The sequence below is a fragment of the Amborella trichopoda genome, chromosome 10 (genome assembly GCF_054954075.1).
Source record: "Amborella trichopoda isolate Santa Cruz 75 chromosome 10, AtrichopodaSantaCruz75HAP2 v2.0, whole genome shotgun sequence".
Classification (NCBI taxonomy): domain Eukaryota; kingdom Viridiplantae; phylum Streptophyta; class Magnoliopsida; order Amborellales; family Amborellaceae; genus Amborella; species Amborella trichopoda.
In genome coordinates this window covers 34,218,100-34,241,230 of record NC_142345.1, presented here as the reverse complement: position 1 = coordinate 34,241,230, position 23,131 = coordinate 34,218,100, and the positions used below count along the sequence as shown (strand labels likewise).

The following is a 23,131-nucleotide window of genomic DNA, read 5'->3' as shown; positions in this document are numbered from 1 at the left end:
CGTGGCAAATGTTTGGTGAAGATATTAGCTACTTGATTGCGAGAGGAAACAAATCGAGTGATAAGTAATCCACGAGCAATCTTTTCATGCACAAAATTATAGTCTAACTCAATGTGCTTTGTCCGTACATGAAAAACATGATTAATTGTGATGTAGAGAGCACTAATATTATCACAAAACAATGTTGGTGGTTGAGGAAGAGGCAACCCAATATCCCGAAGAATATAAGAAATTTATGTCAATTCTACAACAATGGATGCCATAGATCGGTATTCCGTTTCAGCACTGGAACGAGCCATAGTTGATTGTTTCTTAGCACTTCAAGATATGCAGTTGGAACCAATATAAATGTAAAAACCAGTGGTTGGACATCCAGCCTAGTCAGCATCAGAGAACGCATATAACTCAAGGGTACTAGCAGATAAGATTCTTACACCATTAGGATAACGAATAATCCGTTTAACTGCTTGAAATTTTTCCATTGTAGGGGCATGCATAAATTGACACACTGTATTAACACTATGAGAAAAGTCTGCTCGCGTCATGGTAATATATTGAAGGGCACCAACAATGGTCCCGAAAACAAATCAGAATTACCATGAATAGTATTTTTCATTACCATTGGTGTTGAAATAGGTTTGGCACTGAGCATCTCAGCACGATCGAAGATGCCGTGCATATTTTCTTTGTGAGAGAAAATCCCACTTGAAAAATGAGATAACTCTATACCAAGAAAATAGTGAAGAGGTCCAAGATCTTTCATTGCAAATTTCCTTCCAAGTTGAGAAATGAACCATCGTAGAATATCTGAATTGTCACTAATAACAATGATATCATCAATATAAATGAGAAGGATAATAATGCCTTGAGTAGTGCGAGAAACAAATTGAAATGAATCAAGAATGCTGCAATAAAACCTCAATGATAATAAATAGGCACTAAATTAATCAAACCAGGCTCGAGGTACTTACTTGAGACCATATAAAGCTCTTTTTAATTTGTAGACATGAGTTGGATATTTTGAGCTCACAAATCCAGGAGGTTGCTCCATAAATACAGGTTCCTTAAGAAAGCCATGTAGGAAAACATTTTTCACATCAAGTTATCTGATAGGCCAGTGGCGCACAATAGCTAGGGTGAGCACAATCCGAATACTAACAGATTTAATAATAAGACTAAATGTTTCAGAGAAATCAATTTCAGCAACCTGATTATATCCTTTAGCAACTAGTCTGAAATTAAGTCTCTCTACTTTAATTTAGTCTTATAAACCCAATGACAGCCAACAACATTTATACTTGAAAGACGTGGAATTACCTCCCAAGTTGAATTAAAATGGAGGTCTTCAATTTCCTCTTCCATCTCACGATGCCAACCTGGATGACCTAAGGCTGACTTAATGGTTTTAGATTCAGAAAGGACAATTTTAAAAGTATGAGCACTTGATATTGCTGTCATGGATGGGAGAACTTGAGGTCTTCGAGTACCATCTTGAGAATGCTCAGAGGCTGGTAAGAAAATAGTTGGTTTGTTTCTTGAGAGTGTGTTGCATCATCATCGACATCTTGGATTGGTGTTTCAGTGGTAACATCTTCCTCTATAAGAGAAGTTGGAGAGCTATCACTGGTGTTGGGCAAAGTAGGACCAGGGGGACCAAATACATCAAGGGCGTCCCGTATGGGTGGTTTATGTGGAATTATTGAATCAGAAGATGAATGAATATGTATATCAGGTTCATAACACTCTGACCATTCTGTATAGGTGGATAGCTCCCCTTGAACCTAAGTACTATCAAATAAAGAATTGGACTTAGCATAAGGATATATATTTTCATCGGATACAATATGTCTGGAGATATAGATTCATCTTGTGGGTGGATGTAGACATATGTAGCCCATTATGTTGAATACTATAGCCCAAGAATATTATGGAAGTGAATGATGACTAAATTTATTTGTGGCATAATCTCGAAGATATGAAAAATACCGAGAACCCAATACTCGAAGTGATGAGTAATCTGGTAAGCGTCCAAACAATAATGAGTATGATGAATTCATTTTTAAATTGGTAGAGGGAATTATATTGATAATAAATACTGGTGTATGAAAGGCTTCAACCCAAAAACGTTTAGGAATTTCTGCATGAAACATCATTTGTAAGGCCCAATTCTACAATATTTCTATGTTTCCTTTCAGTTATTCCATTTTGCTCAGGGGTTCCCGGATATGATAATTGTCGCATGATACCATTGTCATTAAGATGATCAATAAATTCTTTCTTAGCCAATTTACCACCTCCATCACATTGAGAAACTCGAATTCTTTTATTAAATCTCCTTTCAACCTACGATGAAATTTCACAAATGGAGCGAAAAATTCAGATTTTCATTTCAAAGGATAAATCCAAGTATAACGAATGTTATCATCAACAAACACCACATAAAATCGATAACTTTGATTAGATAAAATTGGAGCAGAGCCCTATAAATCTGAATGAATCTTAAAAAGAGGTTCAGTAAGAGGTTTTATAAACACGACTAACGGGAAGCTTACAACTTTTTCCCATCTGACAACTAGTACAAACAAAATGAGATTTTATTCCATGCATCAACATTAATTAACTATTTAGATTCTAAGTAACGAACAACTTTATTTTGAGGATGTCCAAGACGTTGATGCCACACATCTTCTGGCGTTCTTTTATTTCGATTAGAGAATAAAGATTGTCTCACTTCTTTAAGGACATACAATCCTCCTTTTCTGCTCCCACTGGCTAGATTCTCCATGTACTCATTTCCTTAATCAGAAAATCATTTGATGAGAAGTAAAAAATACAAGAGAAATCTGTTGTAAATTGACTAACAGACAACAAGTTCTTTTTCATTTCAGACACCAAAAGAACATTAGAAACATTGAATTTTCTAGATCCAATATCAATATTTACATCACCAATATGTGAAATAATTAATTGTTCACCATTCCCAACCATAACTATATATGTGCCTCTAAAGGGACAAAGATTTTGCAACTTACATGGATCTCCTGTCATATGAGTGGAGGCACCTGTATCCGGAAACCATTTTGAGTCTTGTAAATCAGCTATAGTCATTGCAGCAAGGGCGTGAGGAATATCTTTTACTTGGTACGTGTGGTTGAAGCTATGCCAACACTTCAAAGCAGTACCTCCAAGTTTCCGACAAACTTGACACTTTTCTCTACATGTCTGAGTCTATTGTTGTATATTGGAATCTTGTTGGAAGTCGCAATCTATGTGTCGCATAGGAAGTGTACCACTACTTTCTTGATTTTTTTGGGTCACCCCATGACCTGCATTACTGATCTAGCTAGTTTGAACAAAACCACGTCCTTGAGAGTTGAAGAACTGTTGACCACAAAAGTTGTTTCTTCCTCTTCCTGTGTAATTCCGGTTACCTCTATTGAGTCCAAATTTTTTTTGTTGTCCAACAAAGGTCATATTTTGATTTGGATATGAGTATTTGTGAGAGATATAAGACTGATTTCTATTCTCATGGCTTTGAAGAAGAGATATATTTTCATAATATGAAGAAATCAGAGGCTTCAGTATAGTGGTAGTAAAACTTTCATATTCTGGACCAAGTTCATTAAGAAGCCAAAATACCTTATTTTCATATATTACAGGTTTTCCAATAGCAACCAAATCATCACAAATATTATTGAATTTGCATAGGTATTCTGATAGGGTTGAATTCCATTTCTTGCAGAGTTAGAGTTGCTGGGTGAGTTGGAACTCCCTAGCTTGAGAATTACCTACATAATCATTCTTCAAGCATTTCCAAACTTCTAGAGAAGTCTTGAGGCTAACAACAAGACTAAGACATTTTTTTGATAATATCCATGTGATCTAGGCTTTAAGAAGCCGGTCGGATTTTAGCTATGATTTATAATCTGGGTTTTCGATTTCACTATTATCATCAATAGATGAAATCTTTTGACTTGATGTAGGGCAATTACGATTAATGAATTCAAAAAGTTCCCCACTCTTAATGAAAGGGTCCCATAATAGGTAATTATTTTATATCAATTTAATATACACACAAAATTTTCTATATTAAAGGTGAAGGGATAAAGGTACTTCATTTGATGAAGAGGAGCCTTCCATTGGGATAAGAGCTACTTGAGGTGTACATGTGTCACGACAAAACTACTGAGATTTTAGACAAAACTTCTAGAGGCTTTAACTATTAGAACATGGGAAGAGAGAAAATTTTAATACGAAGAGAGATAAAGGGGCGATGGGGTTAAAATTTGAGTAAATAATGGGCAAAATAAAACAAAATGGAAAACATCAACATGAAGCTCAAATTTGTATTTGCATATAAAGGAGGAGAGAGTTGTTAACCTTTGTGGTTCTTGCAAGGGAGCTGTAGCCTCAGTGCATCTCGTTGGGTGCTAATAGGAACAGTAGTAGCGTGGAAGGCTTGGTGACGCGTGAGTTTTAGAGAGGAGAAGCGAGAGAACGGCTTAGGACGATCAGTTTTACTCTGATACCATAAAGAACTTTTGACAAGAAAAATGTGTTTCGTAGTGGTGGTTTTTTTATTGTATATATAATGATAATACAATTGCAATATGTATTTTTTTATCTTATTAAATACAATATATACTTTTCTATCTTTTATGGTGGCAATATTTTTTTTCTACTAGGCAGTAGTGCTTATATTCTTCTATTTCTTCTTATGTATTTTCTATTAGACCTTTGGAGCTTTGCTCCTTTATCTAATGAAAATACCGATTGAAAAAAGGAAAAAATTCCTATAGAGCAGCGGCTCTAAAAATTCAAATTACAGCCTACTTCAAAAATTTCACTAAAAGAGGTTGTTTTGATGCCCAAATATCCTCATATTCATCATCTCGATATCAAGATGCATGAACATGAGAAAAAAATGGATGTCAAGTATTGAAAATAATGCATCTTATAGTGCATTTTTGGACCGTCAATTTTCAAGATTTTTAATTTTTCACATATTTGCTCGATCTGCATTTTTTTCAAGGTTTAAATTTATAATTAAAGATGAAATTATATTTTAAGGCTATCACAAAGATTTCCGATATTGAAATCATATTTCTTGCCACTATTTAAAGATGAGCTTCACTTCGATTGTTTAGAGCCTCGGCTCTATACAAACTGCCCCTTAAAAAAGAAAAAAAAAAAGCTCTTTCTTGTCACCACGCCGAATACCCTACGATTGGCAGCATATTACGGATAAGTGGGGTTTCATTCTAGAAAGGACCCCACGGATAGTGGTACTCCACTTATTTGGGTGCAACTTCAAGAGGGTTCTATTTCTAACTTCAATAATTAGGACCCCGAAACGGGACCTAAATTATAAAATGCCATCATTTGGTTGCAGAATTCCCATGTGGCAAATGGTTTGATAGGGCTGCAGCCCTATCAAAATAAATAAAGTGTCACCTCATAACTCATTAAAATTGCAATTCAAGTATTGAAAAACCTTTATATCAATAATCTTGACTTGAACATTATGTTTGGAAAAAAAAAAGGATTTAAAACTCTAAAAATATTGTATATTGCAACAAATTATTTAGGCCCTCCATTTCACCCTAAAAATAAGTGTTTAAAGATCTACAATATTTGCACCATTTTTTTAATTTCAAATTTTATTGTTGTTGTTGAAAATTGATTATAAAGCCATCATAGAAATTTTCATTGCCGAAGGTGCTTTCCAGACAAAAATTTGAGGTGAGACTTTATTTTATTTTCATAGATCCTAGATTATAGAAACTTCATCCTTCCCAAATACATCAGTTGCTTAGTTGTTGTCCAAACAGCCAAATATAGGCCGTTGCATGAAATCACTGCCTTCATAATATAACTTTTAGTACCCCAAATAGGCTTTGATTCTAAAGGGCACATTATTAAAATCCCATCAAACATTGATTATTTGGTAACTTAGCTAACAGAGTGCATGTGGACCTCTAAATTTATAGATAGTGGTCCAATTTTTGCAATCACTTTTAGTACATGAACCCACATTTCCTATCATCTCTGTTAGAGAGAAGTTGGTGGGTATGGGTCCGAGATTTGGATGAGAAGGGGTGTTCTTATTAAAAGTTGTGCTGGGCTATTTATTATTCATGCAGTTTAGCATAGCACTTGAAATGTTTTATTTTTTTTATAAAAAATAGGAAAAATTTCATATAGAACTTTAATTTTTCATATTATTTTATGGTAGACCCTCTTTCTGTTTTTCTTTCAAGCGGTATAAGGAAATCCCTAAGGATTTCACTGGACCCCCTCATCTCTTATCTATTTTCCTTTTCACGCTTTAAAAAGGTTTTTAAGTTGAAATGGTATAAAAATATTTGTTCGGACTAATTTTTATAATCAAAAGTCAATAAAAGAAAGGGATAAGAGATGAAGTGGTATGGTGAAATCTTTAGGGGTTTTTTTATGCCACTTGAAAGAAAAATAGAAAGAGGGCCTACCATAAAATAATACGAGGAATTAGAGTTCTATACAAAATTTTTCCTAAAAAATATGTTTGGTGTATCAACGCCCTGTACATATTATTGTAACATTTAAATCTGAGATTCGTATTGCCTAATGTAATTGAATAGTGTTGATCACACCCAAAACTCTTCGATTTCTATTTTTGGTATAATATGCAATATCCAATTATATTAAATGATGCAAATTGCAGGGCTCCTACCATTTTTGCTACATCAAGGCTTACACAAAAACTAGGACTAGTTTAGACGCTTGTAGGATTAATTGATTACTCCCCCGGGCTAATTTGTACAAATTGTACAAGCGCTTGAACAATAAACAATTGTAATATGTGGTGGAACTTTTGCTGTTAGCATTAACGCGTCTTCATAGAATAGGATGACGAATCAAAATTCATATCGCCAACCCTAAATAATTAGAAAAATGCTCCGATGATGAGGTTTTTGTTAGTCTTACATCCTCATCAAATGCCTATAAGCTTTAAAATATTCAAATTAAAACTTGAAATAGTTTAGCCACAACCAGCACATGATTTTACTATGATGATTTGTTATCAAATATGGATAGATTTTATTAAAAGGTTTCCGATACTACTAAAATAACTTGTATTTCATACTTGACACCTGCTCAAAACTCGAACTTGGTTAATAATGAAATTAACGTTTTCTTCCTGAGTAGTTGAGTCAAGGAAGGGGCCGAGGTCATTGGTAGCACACCTCATATTTTAGCTGTACGTTGTGCCTTCCAATCCCATTGATGGCCTAAAAAACCATTAACTATTTAAAAATATAGGTCTATCATCCCTATTAAAATATGACCAAAAATAATAATAATAATAATAATTATAAGTGACTCGGTTTCGCTTCGGAGTCTTCTTTGGTTTGGTGAGAAAAATGAAATAATTCGGATTTCGGCGAATTCGAAGAAAGGCTTCGGTATTTTCTAAAATTTAATATAAATAAATGAGAAATTTTGTAAAAGTATATAAAATAATAAAAAATAAAAAATTCAAAAAAATAAAAATAATTTTTATATGGATATTTCTTTGCTTAGGACAAGAGGCCAAAGCTTTGACCGAATTTACTCGAAGCATACCAAAATCTGGTTGAAGTGACACCACCATGGTTCGCTGAGCTTTGGTCTCAGCCTAAAATCCGAAGGCTTCAACCTCTTTAGCCGAAGCTAAACGAATTTGACGACATTGCTTGTAAGCACCATTATATCAAGTAAAATACCAACAAAATGGTCAAATACGCTGACACAATCATTGAGATGATTAAAACAACTAATTTATCAACGAAGTTTGTTGCTTTTTGAAATTATTTCACTTTGATACCTCCTCAACTATTACATAATAAAATGCCAAAACTGCCCCTACTCTAAATTTGGAATTTTGAAGAGGTGAGGGAATTTGGCAATTTAGTCATTTAAGTTAGGGTGCGGTTTCTATAAGGTTGCAACGTTACACAATCCAATTAAGGCGCACCTTAAAATTTTATCATAACATGTAATTTTATTGTAAAAAATTCTTAGTATTATCTTAAAATCTATTTTCATGTCTAATTAGAAAATTTTAAATTCCAAAAATGGTTAAAATCAAATAAATCTATAAATATATGAAAATCTTGAAAATGGACAGTCTAGATAATGTGTGTTGTAAGATGCACTACTTTCGAGATTCAAAACTTGTTTTTTTTTTCATATTCATATATCTCGATGTCGAGATGATCGATTAAACAGTTTTTTCAACATTAAAACAACATTTTCGATAAATTTTTGAAGTGCATCTATGATTCTACATTTTAAGGTTACAACCTTATATAAACTTTTCCCTTTAAGTTATAACTCCTACTTGTTTAAGGTTAGAAATATGCTAAAACAAAGCGGTCACGGTGCCACAATATGACATCTTGAATTCTATTTCTACTATAAATAGAAAAAATAAGTATAGGTATTGACATCTTTTGGTTTGGATGAATTAAGTGGCCACCTTATCAAAATATTTCCACCTGCTCTAAGTTCCAAACATGGAGCATGAGTTTTAATAAAAAAACAAGTTGTGTTTTATATCAAAAGAAGATGGGATATTTAAGTCATTTAGTTTAAACAATTCGTAAATAACCAAAATGCCCCTTTGGCTTTGGTGAACGTAAGTAGACAACTTACCAGAATGTTTCCACTTGCTCTAGATTCCAAACTTGGAGCATCATTTTTTAAAAAAAAAAACAAGTTTTGGATTTGATCTCATAACAAGATGGGGTCTTTACTAAAGGAAAAACTGTTTCATGAGGGCATAACCAAAAACTGCTTCATGTGGGCATAACCACATTTCTACAATATACCATTCAATTCCAAAGTATAAAGCATCCATAGGTAGATGCAAATAGGTGGTCCATCTAAAAACCATTGAAACTAGCAGTCCAAATATTTTTTTAATAGATTTATTATTTTTAATTTTTCATATTCATGATCTTCATATTAGAGACTACAAGTCCTTAAAAATTAAGTCAAAAAATCCATCTCAAAAATAAATTTTTAAGAGGTGACTCATTTCTACATGGACACATAGAAACCGTGTCCTTACCTAAGTGGTTTAAATAATCAAAACGCCTTTATTCAAGCTTACAAACTTGGAACAACAATAATTTGGAGATTCTTAACAAAATTCTTGAGAGAGTATCTAAATGGAAATTTAAAAAAAGTAACGACATCATTGATAGAATTTCCATTTAGCTAACTTCTTCATTTATTTTGAATTGATTTGACCATTTTAATGATATTTCCAAAAATTGTTTTCACTGTTAGTAATCACATTGTTTATCTTTTTATAAAATTATATTTAATTAGTCTTTGAATATTCAATCATGCCCTTCATTTCTCATGCAATCAAAAGTCAGGAATAAGCAAATCGTAATCTATTGTTGACATTTCCTGTAAATGAAGCAAAGTCCTTAAATCCATCTCCCCCCTTCCAACAGGGGGAAGAAAAAGGAAAAAATGATCACTAAAAAAAGTAGCATGTCATATCTCAGCAGCAACTTCAAAGCCACTTTTCAAATTATTTTTACCGCTTAATTTGCAGGTTTTCAGGCACAATGATCTGGAACCTTACTGCAAATGTTTCTAGAGCTGTGGGCAAATATATGAAAAAAAAAGAAAAAAAAATAAAAATTAACTGAAACCCCATAAGTTGAAGTGGGCTGAATTACATGGCTTCCCTTAGTGCACTGATGAATGCATCCCTGACATGAGCATTAGAGGCAGCAACTCTCTGAGACATGATATCAAATTCATTTCCAGATCTGTCACGCACCCCAAAATGTAAGTATTTTCAACCAATTTCAAACATGTATTAGAAAATAGTAAATGCTATGAAAGAGACAATCTCTAAATGTGTATCTCTGCTCCTGTGTTTCTGTGGGTGATAGAGAGAGAGATAGAAAGAGAGAACACATGCTATGAAAAAGAATCTCTACACGTGTGCTCATGTGCATGTGTGTGTGTTTGTGTGTGTATATGTGAGAGAGAGACTCACGGGTCAAAAACACAACCGCCTGCTTCTGCAACGATCACAGCACCAGCAGCCACATCCCTGAGATATTAACACAGAAGCTCATAAACATCAATTAAGTTGATGCAATTCAAGTTCTAAGTAAGTTTATTTCACACACAACCTTACCAAGGGCCTCCGAATCCAATCTCATAGCACATATCAAGCCTTCCACGTGCAACTCCACAAAGGTTCAAAGCACAGGAACCACTCATCCTCAAGGATCTCACCTATAAACCGAGAAACATCATCAGGTCTCAGTCCTTAAAAATAAGCTCAATCAGTCCTTAAAAATAAGCTCAATTTCTAAAGCTCTATTACCTTGAAAAGAAGGCTCTTAATCCTATTTGTAGTGGCATCCACATTTGACTGGTCCCGCTTTGTCCCAACCTGTTTGATTTTTAAGATAAGGCAATGTATATGTTGCTCATGCTCAAATGTGTCGAGTTCAGTTAAATTTATGAAAGAATCATCTGCTCTCCATCAACTTTTAAAACGTCATGGCTAAAAATGAGAATATGGAAAAGTACGCAGGTTTGAACATGTAAGAATAATTCTTTGCAGTAGTTCGTGGTAAAATTGATGGGGGAATATGGATGTAAAGAAAATGACCATCATAATGGGATAAGACAAAAGCTAAGCATGTGCTGTAAATGATATATTGTAAAATTTGTGTGGACATAAGAGTGAGTACATATGGTTTGCTCTGATTAGTTAAAATGATCAGAGTTAGAAAACTAGTTTAACAGTATTCATAATCTTCATAAAAAGTAGAGTTTATTAACATGAAAATAGTAGCTGGTTGAACCTATAGTTACCCGAATCGCCCAATAGGGTAGCGATTCTGTGTTTCCCAGGACGAAACTCGATTATGAAAGAAAGGAATCTTTCCAAGTTTCTCAAAATACGATTCAATTTAGTTTATGAATCTCGGTTCCTGAAAACCTGGAATCAAGATTCAACATCGCAGACTTTGTGATTCTTAGCTACACAACAATGTGATTCTGCTTGTGCAAAACATTGATTCCAAATTTTTAGGAATTGCGAATCTGAAGTTGTTGCACAAGGCATTAAAATCAAAGTTTTAAATTTGGAGAATATGTGAAATTTTTTATTTTCTTGTTTTCTAATTTCTATCCTTGTATTCGAATTCCATATTACTTTTTAACAACTCTTACCACGTATAAATATTATTTAAAAAATTTGTTACTTCAAATTTAATAATTTTTTGTAAATGATGTGGGTACTAATGTAATATTGTTTAAGATATGATGGGTACCAAGATATGCTACCACTGCTTTTTTAAAAGTAGAATAAGAAGATAAGAATATGAGCGAAGTGCCCTATTGTGTTTTAGGTTAAATTAATCATTAAATATCAGAAATTGACTTAAAATTGAATAACGCAATTTTCAAAAGTCAAAACTACATCTAACAAAGAAGAATTTCTATGTCATCTACTTATTTTATAATTCAAGGAAAGGAGATAGAGGGACCTCGTCCTTGTTCTCACTAGTTGTATGCCGTAGACCAGCTCCAGGCCTTGTAGGCGAAGGGTTGTTGGTAGACCGAGTCCATTGTATGAGATTATTGACAAAGATATCATAAAGGTTGACATTGGTATTTGGACTAAATACATACAGACCAAAATTCAATCTTGTAATAGTTGATAAAATTTAATCTTCTGAATGCTTCTCTTATATACTGAAGGGGATTGGTGCGCAACTCCAGTATGGGAAAATCTCGATACCTGAATGGTGAGAATCTTGATTTCGAGTTGATGGGGACAACGACTCCAGAATTTTAGGAATCACGATTCTATATTTTTAGGAATCACGATTCCAATCTCATCGGATCACGATTCCAGAATCCACTGAACTATGTGAGGTCAGGTGCGAACCAAATAGGTATGAAACTCGATTCCAACATGAAGGGACATCGATTCTTACAAATAGGAAACACGATTCCTATTTTATTGAAACGCGATTCCGATATAGTGTGAATCACGATTCGTAATTCCGAATCATACAGACAACGATTCCAAGTTTAGGAAACATCTGAAACAGGCGATTCCAATTCCTAAAACGATTCGGAATCACAGGCATTTCCAACAACTATAGTTGACCCGTATGTAACTAAGCATAATGCAATGTGTTAAATATTGAGAGTATATCATGTATTACTCTGCCAGTTGCTTTATTACTTTTCTGATTGTTGACTACCAATTGCTTCATCATTCCATTAACTAATGCTAGTGGATAAAAAGAGACACACATTAAGGAATTTCTGCCAACATGCTGGCATCTTTATGGATTGAACAAGATTCAAGCTGAGAAATGGTTGAATTTCCTAGAGGGTTCACAAAAATATCAAGGGCTTGAGCTTGCATTTTCTGGATACTATTAATATACCTTTTATGTTTCTCCATTCTTTTCAAGTGACAACATTATATTACTCTTTACTAACTAAACATTATATTTTCTCTCTATAATATATACCAATTAGTATCCAATCCCTATTGATTAGAAATAAGCATATTTCATATATGATAAAGAAAAGCGTACAATAAGATCATTTACCTTCAGTACAAGGAGGTCCGAATCAATTTTGGCTGTTGGATGCAAAATTAGGCCGTTGGGGATGTGCCATTAACTGTGTTCAAAGTCCAAGAGAGAGGTTTTTGAACTTTACACCACACCCCAAGCCATCATATCTCACATCTAACAGCTATGGGTGATTGAGACCCTCCTTATACCAAAAGAAAAAGGTATTATTAGTATACAATCCACATGATAATTGACAGGATGATCACCTAAAAGAACTCTAGCTGTTTCAATGTCTAGAAATAGTTACAGCTCAAAAACTTTAACCTAATACCTTCATGTGATACACCTTTTGCCATGGTTAATTTCATATCCTTTTTTATCCTTAACAATGACTACATAAAGAAACTATTGATTGGGACTTCATGGACGATAGAGTGATAAACAATATGGGAAACAAGAGCAGCAAATGTGCAATAGAAAAATAAAATCATCATTGTAATTTGCAACATGGATGATGTAAGGGTCACCAACTTACCTCAGTTGCAAGTAGTGACTTCACCAGTTCAGTTTGAGATGATGCTGTCACATGTTAAAACCATGAGATGTGAAGAAGGATATCATGGAAGTACATATGAAATTAATTGAACAAAACATCTAGGACACACCTAATTTATTGTAATTCTTTTCTTTTTTGATGCATAATACTAAGAAAATAATATATTAAGCAATTCTGGCATAAAAACAAATATAACCTTCAGACCTTTTATAGGAAGGTCATTCAGAAAGGCTCCTTGTCCCTTGATAGCAGTAAAAAGCTGCACATGGCATGAGGGTATGAGAAATGATTCAAGTTAATCTCTCAAAGCTTTTTATTGGAGATTCTCCAAAATGTCCAATGCGCACACATTGTTAAAATGAGTACAATCGGTATTCACTACGTGATACAGATTATCACTAATGGTTTTATAACCATTACAAACTATTTAATAAAATGTTGAAACTGAATTACTATAGAAATGTTATTGCACACACACCAACATGTGCTCATGCTTGCACGCTTACACTCATTCACAGAATGGGTACGAGAAACTTAATGTAAGTTCGTCAAAGGGAAGGTCAATATCATGTTCCTAGTAGCTCAAGCAATTCAAGTTCTTGTCCAGTAAACTAAATGTATAGCACTCGAGTCCCATAGACATTGTGCTAATATTTGTGGATTTAAAATAATGACATACATATATATATATATATATATATGGGAAAAGATGGGATTAGCCCACTAGCTCATATGAACATATGAGCCCAACGGCCCAGATTGAATCTGGGCCGATCTGACGATCACAGATGTCTGGTAGTGTTTGAATTTTAGTTTTTTTTCTACAAATCCAAATCACTTGAAATTTTAAGCGTGTGTTCATCAAAAATAAGTGAATCTTCGAAAAATATCAAAAAAATATTTTACATAAAACAAATTGACCAAAATACCCCTGAAAAGTTTTGGGGGGTATTTTGGTCATTTTATTTTTTACGAGTGCGCCTTAATGAGAAGAACACGCACCTAAAATTTCAAGTGATTTGGATTTGTAAAACAATTAAAATAAAATTCAGGCACTATCGGACATCTGTGATCGTCAGATCGGCCCAGATTCAATCTGGGCCGTTGGGCTCATATGTTCATATGAGCTAGTGGGCTAATCTCATCTTTTTCCTATATATATATATATATATATATATATATATATATATATAAATATAGTCTTATTTACATTTTATCCAAAAGTCTATTATTCTGCGATTCTTTTAAAGCAAAATTAGTGAAATTTGTAATTGGTCCATTTGACAAAGTTTATTTTCTTGGTTTCTAAGCAAAACAATATTGTGACCATTATTTTCCATACAAAATATCATTTGAAAAATATCTCATAATTGAATTGACAACAATCAGACAGTTTGGACCTATAGGTCAAGCCAATCCGAGTCTAGTAAAAGCCAACTAGGACAACCAAGTTCAACAAGAAGAAGAATATGCATGATATATTTACCTCATAAGAAAAGGTAATTCAAGACAGTGTTCCATAAAGCGGACTGCCCAGCGCCTGGGCGGATTTGGGCGCCTAGGCGCCCTAAAAAAGCAGCCATCCCTGGGCGCTCAGGAAACCGCCTAGTGCTCAGACTTGGGCGGCGGCCCAGGGACTGCGCCCCGCCCAGAGGTGGAAAACAGTTTTGAATGGGGCATTTTTTGTTTTTTTTTATACTAAAGAGCAAAAATGGATGTTTTAGGTCCATTTGAAACCTACAATGTATTGGAATCCAATTTAGAGAGAGAAAGCCCCCAAAATACTAGTTTTTTGGTGATTTCTTTAGGATCGACGGGTTTATCAAAGTTATGAGAATTTGATCAAAACATCACCCATTGATATTAGATTTAATTTTTGATGTTTTATAAATCTATTGGGGGGTTTTTAGAAGATTTTGAGTCCTTAGAAGCATCTTTGAGGTGGAAGTTTGGAGATTGAGCAATCAAACTCAAAGTAAGTGATTTTTTTTTATTGCTTGTATAAATTGCATTATTTTGAGATGCCTTCTTCGAGATCTACTAAGAGTCGTGATCCCGATTGGAAATATGGCTACAATTCAGATACTAATGATAAAAATTGCATAAGATGCAAGTTTTGTGAGAAGGATATAAAAGGGGACATAAACCGGTTCAAGAAACATCTTGCCGGTCTCAGGGGGATGTTGCCCCATGTAAATAGACTCCTGATGCTGTTAAAGAGGAAATAATCAATTTTTTGAATATGGTAAAAATGAAAAAAGATGAGAGATTTGCCTCCATAGCAAAGATTAGGTCTGGGGTTCGGGTCAATTATGATGATGATGATAGTGATGAGGATGGGATTGGGGAGCGATGTCAAGAGGTAGAACAATCCATTATTAGGGGAAAGGGAAAGGGAGTTGTAATTGCTTTTGGTTCTGGTTCTGAGAATACGAAGCCTCGGGTTAGAGGCCCTATGGATAGTTTTTTGCCTCGGCCTGACCCTGAGGTTGCAGGAGAGAAAACAAAGAAGCAAACCACCATTGAAAATAGAATGAAGAAGGAAGAGATAGATAAAGTTGCTTATTATCTTGCTACATAGTTTTATGAGGCGGGCATTTCTTTCAATACGGCTCGCTTAAGCAGCTTCTATGCCGCGGTAGAGGCAATTGGCCAATTTGGACCTGGATGAAACCCCCAACCTCATATGAGCTTTCATAACCTCTTTTAAAAAAGGCAGTGAGTGTCATGAAGGAAGCTAGATGCATGGGCTCAATAAGGGGTTTCTATTATGACTGATGCTTGGAGTGATAAGAAGAGAAGAAGTCCGATGAATTTGCTTATGAATTGTCCTTTAGGGACTGTTTTTTTTAGGTCTATTGATGCCTCTGATCATATCTATGATGCCCATTACATATTCCAAGTTATAGAGAAAGGAATCACGGAGGTTGGGGAGCATCTTGCTGTACAGATCATCGCAGATAATGCTGCTCCTAATGTTGCTGCAACTATTTGTTGCACATAGCTTATCCTAAAATCTTTTGGACACTATGTGAAGCACATTGTATAGACCTCATGCTTGAGGCTCTTAGCGGTTTAACCGAGTTATCAGATGCAATGAAGAAGGCAAAGTCAGTTACAAATTTCATTTATGGCCACCATCTCACCCTCAGCATGATGTGTAGATTTACAAAGAAGAAAGAGATTGTGAGGCTTGGGGTCACGAGATTTGCAACCTGTTACTTATGCCTAGATAGCATACATTCGAACAAAGTGTAGTTGAGGATGACTGGAGAGCATGCTAGTGGTCCAAGGATCAGGTTGGGAAGAAGGCGAAAGATATTATCGTTTCTAAGGCTTTTTGGCGAGAGGTGAAGGGCGCTCTTAAGGTATTTTTTCCTCTCGTTAAAGTCCTTCTATGGGCTATATATATGAGACTATGGAAAAGTGTAAAAGAGAGATAGCCCAAAATTTTGATAATGATGAGAACTGCTATAAGCCTGTTGGGAGATTATTGATGAGAAGTGGGATAGGCAGCTCCATCGGCTATTGCATGCAGCTGGTTATTATTTGAATCCAGCTTTTTTTTTATGTTGACAAGGGTATACACACAAATGACACAATTATGATTGGATTTAATAAGTGAGTAGATGTGCTAGTCCCTGATCTTGATATCCAGGATATTATATGAGTTGATGAATTGATAAATTACAAGTAGTCATTAAAGTCTTTTGGGAGTCCAAAGGCGATGAGGCAAAGGAAAAATTGATCCAGGTAGTAACAATATTCTCAACTTTATCAAGTTCAAGTTCATTTTTATAATTATATTATTTATTTATGATTTTATTATTTATTTATAATTTTATTCTATATCTTTGCAACAAATTGGTGGAGCCAACATGGGTGTAGTTCTCCAAAGTTATAAAAGTTGGCCATTCGGATCTTAAACTTAACCACTTCCTCATCCGGTTGTGAGCGCAATTGGAGTACTTTGAAGGGGTAAGGTCGTAAGGGTAATTTGTATAATTATATTAATAATAAATGAACCATAGATTTTAATTAGTTTCATTTGATTTTTGTTAGATTCATACAAAGAGGAACATGCTTGAATCAAAGAGGCTCAATGACCTAGTTTATGTCAAGTATAATCGATTCTTGAAGGTCAGGTTTGCTAAGAGAGATAAGAGAGACCCCATCAGATAAAAAAGGACAATGCTATGGAGTGGTTAGTTGATGATGATGAGGTCGAGGGGCATGAAGGATTGACATGGGACATGGTCATGGATGCTTCAGGGATATCAGCTGACCCTTCCTAGGGCCACTAGATCTTCTACACAGAGAATGAGGGTGGAGGAGGAATATGAAGAAGAAGAGGCAAATTCAGAAGAGACAGTGGAGGACGACCAATATGTCGAGGGTGGCGATTCCGATGAAGATGATGCCAATGCAACTGACCTTAATTTTTCTGATGATGAATGATGAATGTTGAATAATTATTAAACTTTGAACTTTGATTGAACTATGAATGGTAAATTTTAAGTTTTAATTGGATCTAGATTATGGACGGACTTATTGTTATGCTTATAGAGTGTGCGCTAATGTGTAGTATAATTTCAATTTTGATGTGCCCTAAATACCTAATTCTTATATTTTAGAAAATATATAACTGTCAAATCCTTTTTGGATTCAAGTAGGCCTGGGCGCCTGCCTAGGCGCTGGGCGGCTTGGACCCCCAATGCCTCCTAGGACCCGCCTAGCGCTTTTTGAAACTATGATTCAAGATCTTCATAGACGCCAGATGTTATCAGAAAAACTTTCCAAGCACCTAGTTAAGCTTATTTTGAACATATGGACAACTTCATCAACAAACAATATTGCAGAAAAACAAGGGGTCAACTATAGCCATTCAGCCTCATATATCAATCGTAATCTTTGAAAATCAACAAGACTATAAAATCATTGCATAACTCTCAAGGCCTAACAAATTAGAGACCAAAGGACATAGAGGGCTTTTGAAAATGTTGAAGGAAGTGATGTGATGGGATAAGGGTTCAGGACATCAGATAAGCCAAATATGGTCTTTTGGTTTGGAAAGAGATCAAAGTTTTAGGCTTAGAATTAATGCTAATTAGTAGAGTTAGATTTTCAGGATGATGTTCAGCATAGAGAATTCACGGGCCTCATGAGGTTTTAATCCAAAGGTTCATGTCTTATGCCACCAGGGATTAAAGTATCATGGTTTCCTTGCTTTTGAAGGAATTTGAGGGATGGTGAGTTCGAAGAGTTATGTCATCCTTTGGGTAGATTAGAGGGTGCTTTATTTCCATGTTTTGAGGCCAAAAGAAGGGTCCAAATTGGGATAGTCTTTTTGTTGACTTCCTTTTGCTCTGCATGGATACTTAGCCCTTGGGTGACTAGCAATCCACAATAATATGTTGATTGTTGATCATCTTCAGCACTGAAGCCTTAGCACTTTATCACATTCTCATATTTTGGGAGGACTACGAAAGAGTTGGGCTAATTCATTACTTTTCCTGGTTCCTAGAAAGATTTTTCTTTTAGAAATTTCTGAGGGATTTGGAGAGACCAATACAAAAGGTTTTTACACAAACAAGTAACCATGCCATGGTGCTTAGAGAGAGGATCATGACATGATGATTTTTCTAGGAGCTTTCAAGGAGAGAATTCCAGAATTTTAGGACACGGATTAGTTTCTGAATGGAGGAAACTAAACTACACGTCCAAGACATTTGATGAGGTGGAGTAGGAGATGATAGAGTAAGTGAAGCTCAATTTCCTTGAAATCAGATTAGCTAACTATAATTTACTTGGGTCTGAGGCCTACTCAGAGAAGTTAAAGATCATCAATTTACAAGCTTGGCATTTGCAGCTCTAGACCCAATAAGAGTTATTTTATCACTGTCAAGAATGTTTGTTAATAACCATTTGGCCAGTTCCTAGGTGATACTATTCATTCTTCATGCCACTCCTTTCACTTTGGAGGCTCAAAAACATGTTGAAGGAATGATAATTACTGATAAGTCGGATGTTTGTTCATGTTCTTAGGGAGCCAAACATATAAACTGGCTACATACCCCAAGAGGGTTTAACGGAGATGAGCTATCCTTAATGAATTATATTTTTTCATTCTGACACTGTTATTTGCACTCTCTTTGGTTATTTATACACATTTTTTCGTACAATATGCCATATATAAGATGCAATTGCTATCAATGAGTGGAAGGCTTTAGTAATTCATAGAAAATAAGATCAGTGACCACCAACCAGAGTTTAAAAACTCAAAATTGCTGGCCAACTTGTTCACTACCAAAACCAACTCAACTGGCCGAGTCAAAGAGAGTTAGCTTGGAAACACTCAGTTATTTTTTCGATTTTTTGTTGAACTGTGAAGGATTCAAGAAAACCAATTGTTTGTAACAGGAATGGAACTCAACTCATAGACTTGAGTCATATCACCTAGCTATAAATGGATAAGGACCACATACTTTATAAATCAACATAGATAAGTATATATAAGTGAAACTCAGAACATCCAAGTTTTAACTTCATGAAACTTGCTCGCTGAGCTAGTCAAGTTGACTCAGGCAAATATTCCCAACTTGCTATGAGGTTTTTTCTACACTGCAAGCAACAAAACAAAAGGTCTAATACTCCAATAGTTCTTTAAGTCCTGCTACCGATACACACATGAAGTACATGTACTTCTCCTGAATAAAAAATACTGCTAAAACATGGCCGATTCTTTAAATGCAATGATTTGACAATAAATTTCCATAGTAGAGCACCCTTACCTCATTGAGAATTGGATTATAAACCACACCAACAGTAGGAACCTTGCCAATTGTAAGGCCCATGGATACACAAACAAATGGGTAACTACAAAACACTCATATTCGTTAATGTCACAATAGCAGAGCACCAAGACAGAATAGTTAAATTAAATTAAATTACCCATGGACAAAATTGGTGGTTCCATCAAGGGGGTCGACTATCCAGGTAGGCTCATCAGTAAGTGGTGCAGTGGCACCACAAGCTGCTGAAGTTTCTTCTCCAATAAACTGAAACCAGAGAATGATGTGTGTGTGTGTGTGTGTGAGAGAGAGAGAAAGAGAGAGAGAGAGAGAGAGAGAGAGAGAGAGAGAGGGAGGGAGGTTTCTAAAACAGTAAAACCAGATAATTATAGTCTATCACCTTGTGTTTTGGGTAATGGAGTTTCAAATAGTTAAATATGAGGTCTTCACAGGCCTTGTCAGTTTCAGTGACCAGATCAACCTGCATTGTCAAAAGTTCTTTTGAATCCTATTAATACAGAAAAGAAAAAAACAGTTTTTTTCTTTTTTTCTTTTAACTATTATCAATACATAATTCCATTAAAAGTATTTTCTCGTTTCTTCTGGTTATTTTTCAGAATACAAAAAACACCCAACCCAATATTGCATTCATAACGCAGCAAACCATATCCACATATTTACCTGGCCTTTATGCTCCACATTCTTAGTTTCATAAAATCCTCTCTGAATTATCTGAAACATGTACAAAACAATAAAGCTTTGTTCAAATATGGCATTCTTCAGCGCGCGCGCGCTCGAGAGAGAGAGAGAGAAAGGTCACCTCTCCAGCCCTCTTTGCAGCTTCAACAGCAACTGAGAGAAACCCGTCGAGTTCATCTGATTCCAATATCAAATTCCAGAGTTTAGATGTGAATGAGTATTGTCAAAATAAAAAAAAATCACACGAAACATATACCAAAGAAAAGATTGATGGTTTCTATGAACGAATAGCAAGTGAAAACCAGATAAATAGAAAAACAATGAACAGGGTGAGAGATACAATTCTCAAAAGCGTCTGAAGAAAAGTACCCTTTTCTCCCATTGTTTGGAATTGGAAGCTAGGCTAGAGAGAGAGAGAGAGGAGGGGGATGAGAAAGAAGAGAGCCACCACAAACCCGGGTTAGGATGGCTCTTTTCCAGGGACATTTATAAGCATGCCGAGGCCTGCGGATATTCCCATTTATATTCTCTCTCTCCTTGCTCTCCCCTCTCTCCTTTATTCCTTTCTCTCTCTAACTGTCTCTCATTTTTCTCTCTCTAACTTTGGGCCCCACAAGAGACGGCGCAGTCTGTGTTCGTACAAAATGTGTACCATAGGGAGTACACAGCGGTCATCTATCAAATGGGTTTAGGGCCCAAATTAACATACGCAATAGTGTACATGCCCGTACATATCTGTAGCCCGTGATATTCCTGAACGGACGGTAGATGTGGGCTCTATGACCTGAGTGTTTAAACCTTCAGCGCTCATCTTAAAAAACCCTATCTCCTTTGTGCGTGAATCGATGTTTACAAAGGATTTGTGTAAATCCTTGTTCCCTTGATTTAAGGGAGTCGATCTATTCCATTAGAGCTTTCCCTCTTTAGTCATTTTATGATTAGCTTTCTTCAGTTCTTTTGTGTGGGTGTTCAGACCTAGTTTAAGAGCTTCCTCGTGCTTGCATGATGTCTGCACGTTGATTTTTTTATTACTGAAAGAGAACCTTACTGTTTTGTAGGTCGGTAAGTTGCCGAATCACGTTTTTTTTAATTAGTGAAAGATACATAAATCTCTATTTTTTTTTTTATTAGTGAAAGAAAACTTTGCTGCCTTGTACGAAACTTGGCAAGTTGCTTTAAACGTTCGTTTTCATCCTCTACATCTCCTCAAAGAGCACCAATAGTTGCTTGATATGAAATTATCAGGTAAAAATTGTCATTAATGTTTAAAAAATATCAAAATTACAATTTGAGTTGGTTTTAAGTAAAATAGTATGAAGTAGGAGGGTTCTATTCATTCTATCTTTTTATTTTTTAGATGGGTCACTAAGGGGCCATTAGATCCTGGAAAAATGTTGTTGCGAAAATATATTGCCTACAAAATAAATTCTTGGTAAAAAATTATTTCCAGGAAATATATTTCTGCTGTTTGAATAGCATCTAGATGCACCCTGGAATTCCCCTTATTGTTGACCCCTCAAACTGATTATTGTTTAAAATCATCAAGCAAAACTCACTAAACTATTAAATCCAAAGTCAAGGTATATGAGACTAAGCATAGATAAAACAATATGGGGAAGGGCCCTCTAAATATGCAGTTGCTCATATGTAGCGTAATTAAAGAGAGAATGTCCTTTACTCAAGGATTGCGCCTGTGAACTTGTTGGTATTGAGAGGAAGGAGAGAGAGATAAGTAAGTAGAGAGAGTTCAGAGACCTTCAAGTAATGCATGGTTGATATCTATCTCTATAGCTACAAGCTTTGACCCTCTAATAGCAATATACATAAAACTCCTTGATAATTGCAAATATTAGTACCCACCTATGAGTTTGTAAAGCCAACTTGATCATTGAGTAGGGCGTGTGCAAGTACTGGAACCCTCTTGTGAAATTGGCCGGATAGGGTGGTCAACCGGCTTGACCGTCCTAACTTAATAATAAAAAAAAAAAAAAAATTGAAAATCCAAAAAGTTAAAAAATTTGTTTATAATAGGTTTTTAATGCTCGCTATTGTTTTGGAAAATATTGGGAAGCATTTTGGTTATAAATATTTATTTTTATATTTTTCCATGGGCGCAAATTGATTTTTCAAGATCCATTTTCCACTACTTGTTAAATCTCATTTGGATGTATTTTATTTAATTATACTTCAAATATTTTTTGAGATTTTTTTATATATATAATTTTAAAGAAAAGCTTTCTATATTTTCTCTACAACATAGAAGTTTTATCCTCCCCTTACCATCCAGTCATCCATTTTTATCAAGAGAGTCACTCACCGTTTGATCTTAGATCCGACGTCTCAAAGTATTTTATTTTTAGTTTTTTAATACAAATTTTCTGAATATGAAATTTAGCATGTGCCATCTTCTCATTGGAGTGCACCTATAAAAAATATTAACAATAACTTTTCGATAAAAAATAATGACCAAAATACCCCTT

The 23,131-nt window shown here is 35.0% G+C and overlaps 1 protein-coding gene across 2 annotated transcripts; it reads right to left on the bottom strand.

Moving 5' to 3' along the window:
- Window positions 1-9,410: 9,410 nt before the first annotated feature.
- On the bottom strand, window positions 9,411-21,160 carry VTC4 (Inositol monophosphatase family protein). Of its 2 annotated transcripts, none has more exons than XR_016042636.1 (12): window positions 21,021-21,160; window positions 20,773-20,828; window positions 20,634-20,684; window positions 20,353-20,433; window positions 20,113-20,219; window positions 19,953-20,037; window positions 13,366-13,420; window positions 12,639-13,184; window positions 10,382-10,450; window positions 10,190-10,290; window positions 10,046-10,102; window positions 9,411-9,812 (listed from the first exon to the last, which is right to left on the bottom strand). XR_016042636.1 is itself a non-coding variant. In XM_006856757.4 (12 exons), the coding sequence occupies exons 1-12, from the start codon at window positions 21,031-21,033 to the stop codon at window positions 9,716-9,718; spliced, it is 816 nt and encodes a 271-aa protein (XP_006856819.1). In that variant the 5' UTR covers window positions 21,034-21,160; the 3' UTR covers window positions 9,411-9,715. The 2 variants fall into 2 exon arrangements, 1 of the variants encoding a protein (XP_006856819.1); XM_006856757.4 differs by having other exon boundaries at window positions 13,141-13,184.
- Window positions 21,161-23,131: the final 1,971 nt, after the last annotated feature.

What these genes read in the sequence shown, in the direction of transcription:
- VTC4 (XM_006856757.4), bottom strand. An exon ending in AGTCACTACTTGCAACTGAG is followed by an intron (nt 10,451 to 13,140) that starts GTAAGTTGGTGA and finishes AAAATCAAACAG; the next exon opens with GTTGGGACAAAGCGGGACCA. An exon ending in GGCGGTTGTGTTTTTGACCC is followed by an intron (nt 9,813 to 10,045) that starts GTGAGTCTCTCT and finishes GGTGCGTGACAG; the next exon opens with ATCTGGAAATGAATTTGATA.